The sequence below is a fragment of the Elgaria multicarinata genome, chromosome 1, assembly GCF_023053635.1.
Source record: "Elgaria multicarinata webbii isolate HBS135686 ecotype San Diego chromosome 1, rElgMul1.1.pri, whole genome shotgun sequence".
NCBI lineage: Eukaryota > Metazoa > Chordata > Lepidosauria > Squamata > Anguidae > Elgaria > Elgaria multicarinata.
The window spans coordinates 213,472,182-213,476,435 of record NC_086171.1 but is presented as its reverse complement, the minus strand read 5'-3'; the positions used below and the strand labels follow the sequence as shown (position 1 = coordinate 213,476,435).

The 4,254-nt window shown below is 48.8% G+C and overlaps 1 protein-coding gene across 1 annotated transcript; it reads right to left on the bottom strand.

Moving 5' to 3' along the window:
- Positions 1-2,815: 2,815 nt before the first annotated feature.
- On the bottom strand, positions 2,816-4,004 carry PDYN (prodynorphin). The gene is made up of 2 exons (XM_063121127.1): positions 3,876-4,004; positions 2,816-3,478 (listed from the first exon to the last, which is right to left on the bottom strand). Exons 1-2 carry the CDS (start codon positions 4,002-4,004, stop codon positions 2,816-2,818), a joined length of 792 nt encoding a protein of 263 aa, XP_062977197.1.
- Positions 4,005-4,254: the final 250 nt, after the last annotated feature.

Here is a 4,254-nt window from a genome sequence, read left to right as displayed (position 1 = left end):
TGTGCAGCCGGAATCTGGCTTCCTGTAACGTGAGCCCATTATTTCATGTCCTGCACTCTGGGATGATCGAGAAGAGATCCTGGCCCTCATCTGTGTGATACAGTGAAGCCTTTAAGCAGAGCTACACAGCACTCAGCGTTGGACACTTATGTCTTCTCCCCATCTGAGAGAAGACATGGTACATCCCTTTAGCCCTCAGAGGGAGGGGTCTCCCCATTCTATTCCTCTGAGGAGGGCTACCCTCAACAGCAGAAGGGCAGGGCTTCAAACTGCATTGACTACAAAGTTATGTGTTGGTTAGGGAACTTTGCCACTTAGTGACTGAAGATGGTACTGCAGGCTCCAAACAAGCAGACACATTTAAATGAATTAACGTTAATGAATGCTTTAAAAAACACTAATAAACTTGCAATGCACACCCTTAGGGTCTCCTTAGTATGCATGTCATGTTTTAGGTGTCTTGGTTTCATAGCCATACAGCTATGATGCTGACAGACAGAGACAACGTATTATCTTTGTGTGTGTACATGTGATACCGATAGATATATGCCAATTTAGGATAATACTTCATTCATCTGATGAAGTGGACTCTATTCCATGAAAACTTCTGTCATAATAAACTTGTTAGTCTAAGGCCTCAGCTAGACCTACCAGGTCTAAAGCGACGGAGGGGGAGGATCTCGCAATATTTTTATCGCGAGATATTCCCCTTCTGTTTACACACGGCGCACGACGGTCTCGGACGAACACGATGTCTGCCCTGTTCACGAGGAACCACGAGGAGCCAGTCTCAGGCTCAGAAGCAGGCTGAAAGGGTCGGGCGATATCCCCGGGGAAAAGGAGGGATCATCCCTCCCTGATCCAGGGATCCGGTTAGGGAATAGAAACCAAATGCACAGTTACAAGATGGGGGACACTTGGCTCAGCAATACTACAAACGAGAAAGATCTTGGAATTGTTGTAGATTGCAAGCTGAATATGAGCCAACAGTGCGATATGGCTGCAAGAAAGGCAAATGCTATTTGGGCTGCATTAATAGAAGTATAGCTTCCAAATCACGTGAGGTACTGGTTCCTCTCTATTCGGCCCTGGTTAGGCCTCATCTAGAGTATTGTGTCCAGTTCTGGGCTCCACAATTCAAGAAGGATGCAGAGAAGCTGGAGCGTGTTCAGAGGAGGGCAACCAGGATGATCAGGGGTCTGGAAACAAAGCCCTATGAAGAGAGACTGAAAGAACTGGGCATGTTTAGCCTGGAGAAGAGAAGATTGAGGGGAGACATGAGAGCACTCTTCAAATACTTGAAAGGTTGTCACACAGAGGAGGGCCAGGATCTCTTCTCAATCCTCCCAGAGTGCAGGACACGGAATAATGGGCTCAAGTTAAAGGAAGCCAGATTCCAGCTGGACATCAGGAAAAACTTCCTGACTGTTAGAGCAGTGCGACAGTGGAATCAGTGACCTAGGGAGGTTGTGGGCTCTCCCACACTAGAGGCCTTCAAGAGGCAGCTGGACAACCCTCTGTCAGGGATGCTTTAGGGTGGATTCCTGCATTGAGCAGGGGGTTGGACTCGATGGCCTTGTAGGCCCCTTCCAACTCTGCTATTCTATGATTCCCCTGTGCGTCATGTGGACGCATAGGGACGATCCCAGGGATCGCCCCAGGATATTGTCCCACTAGCTATGGCCAAGGTTTTTACAAGTCTCTTCGTTGGTTTTGCAGCAACAGACGGACACAGCTAAGCCTCTGGAAAATGTACAGCACTTACATATCGTGCCACTTTCTACTTGGGCTGTTGACAGACAGACTAAAAATGTTTTTAACACCTGAAGAGGGCATGATACAAACATGATTATTATGCGTTGCGTGCAAACTAGTTTTTTAGCCCACTGTCATCGCCGGTCAAACAGGTCTTGCAGGTTTCTGAAGCAGGACAGAAACCTGCAAAGCCTGTGAACCAGTTAAGGGCAGTTTAATACATGAGGGCAATTTCATACACAACACAACAAGAAGTTGGGTTTGCCAGTGAGTGTACTCTCAACAGAGAACAGCAGTCAATCTGCCTTGCAGGACGTGTCTCTCCATAGGATACGTGTCACTTCCTTATCACATTTACATTTCACATTTTAAGTGCGTACTTAAAATAGATCTACAACTTAAAAACAGAATGTGAGAAGAGGCCCAGAAATGATAGAAGAATGAATGTATGCACCATGGACAGTGAACACCTCTATCCTTCCCCTTTCAAGATTCTATAAAATAATAATAATAATAATAATAATAATAATAATAATAATAATAATAATAATTTATTCAGTGGGAGCTTGGAGTGTGATTATTTCAGATGTTTCCTGAATAATTGCACTCCTACACTACACTTACTAGGAGGAAGGACATCCCATTGAACTCAATGGGATTTACTTCCAAGTAAATATACCTGGGATTGTGTCGTGCCAATATATTTTACTGAGGCTGTTTCATTTCTATTGTATGGACTAATTAGGTATGTTAGCTAGCTGATTTCTTTTTTATCGAAAGGAAAAATGGCTAGAGGACTAGATCGAAATCTTTTTCAGAGGCTAGAGGCAGGCAGCATCTCTGTCTGTCTGTCTGTCCCTTGAGAACCGATCCGGAAGGCTGCATCTCTCGGGTCCTAAACCTAAAACCCAGGGCAAAGGGCCTCACCATCTCGGTCCGTTCCCTGCACTACTTGGCTGAGCACTGGGGTTAGCGGTTTGGGTTGGGACATTCCACACAGTCTCTACTTGGAAGTATTTCAGCTGGAGACGACTCACTTGGACTGTGCAGCAAGCGGCCTCTATAGGTCGGAGACCTCCCCTGAGTAGGCGTTGGGCTCTTCCTCCGACCTTGTGGTGACCTTGAACTGGCGCCGCAGGAACCCGCCGTAGCGCTTCTGATTGTCCCATTTGAGCTTCGGGCGGATCCTGCGCATGAAACCCCCGTAGCGTTTCTGCAGGTCCTCCAGCTCTTCCCCGTCCTCTTCAGTGCCCCCCATTTCCGGGCCTCTCTTGGGGTACTTGCGAAGGAAGCCCCCGTAGCGCTTCATCTCCTCCTTGAGGGCCCCCAGCTCTGATTCCTCCCCATTGTAGCCCAGATCCATCATCCCCGGGGAATCCTCCTCTGCCCCCATCTCAGGGGCTGACCTCTCCCCCATCTTCCGGAAGAACCCGCCGTATTTCTTGCTCACACCCCCCTTGGCCAGGGCGTTCTCGTGGAACAGAGAGAAGATCTTGTTCTTATCCAGCTTCTTCATGAAACCGCCATACCGTTTGACCGGCCCAGTATACAGCTCCCAGGGGCTGGGACTCCCTTCATGGGCGGCCTTCTCCTCCTCGTCCCCCTGGGAGAGCCTCTTGAAGTCCCCTTCCATGAGGAAAGGGGCGAAGATCGATAGCGTCCTCCTGCACTTCTCCCACTCCGCGCTGGACTGCAAAGAGCCCTGACACTCCAGAGAACAGATCTGCAAGACACCAACAAGAGGAATACCCTTCATTCTGGCCCACTTGCCCCCACTTGCCCCCAGTATAATTCCCCAGTTACCGCATAGTTGGGATGGGCGTGAATTTCGTCTCAGTTTCATTTTGATAAGAATTTACCAAAATCCACAAAGTTCTCCATGCTCAGGACAAAAAGAGAACTTTAAAATGAATGTGGGAGAAACCGAAACAGAGACATTCACCCATCCAGGTCCAGGTTTTTTGTGCTTAGCTCTTAAACTTTTGGGATGGTATCCTTGCTGGACTGGGGTTGCCATCTGGATCTGAGTAGGCTTCAAACTGCATCCCTTCTCTCGGGATTTCACTCACGCAGGTGGGCAAGGGCAGCCGAGGCAACCCTTGACCGGCTGTGTCACTTACTAATGGGCTGGTGGGCTTCTCCACCTCCTGGCCATGAAGAGCACATGTGGAACACTGAGTGGCACAGTCTGCAGAAGCCGAGGAAGCCAAACTGAGGCAAAGAGCCAATCCCAGAAGTTGCCAGTCCATTCTTCCCAGCAAACACCTGAAAGGATGGGAAGACAGGTGAACACGAGACGGGCGATTGGACACATTAGATAGGCGGGGACAGAGTGGCCATCCCTCAGATCTGCTCCACCCTTCCTTGCCCTGGTCAGATTAATAACGAATCTGGGGGAAACATGGTTCCGTTTATGGATCAGCTAATGACATTAGCAGAGGTGATAATGCTATAGCCTAGAGAGGCCTCCAAGCCTGCCACACAGGGCTGGCACAAGAC

What these genes read in the sequence shown, in the direction of transcription:
- PDYN (XM_063121127.1), bottom strand. Translation starts at nt 4,004, where the DNA reads ATGGACTGGCAACTTCTGGGATTGGCTCTTTGCCTCAGTTTGGCTTCC. An exon ending in AGAAGCCCACCAGCCCATTA is followed by an intron (nt 3,479 to 3,875) that starts GTAAGTGACACA and finishes GGTGTCTTGCAG; the next exon opens with ATCTGTTCTCTGGAGTGTCA.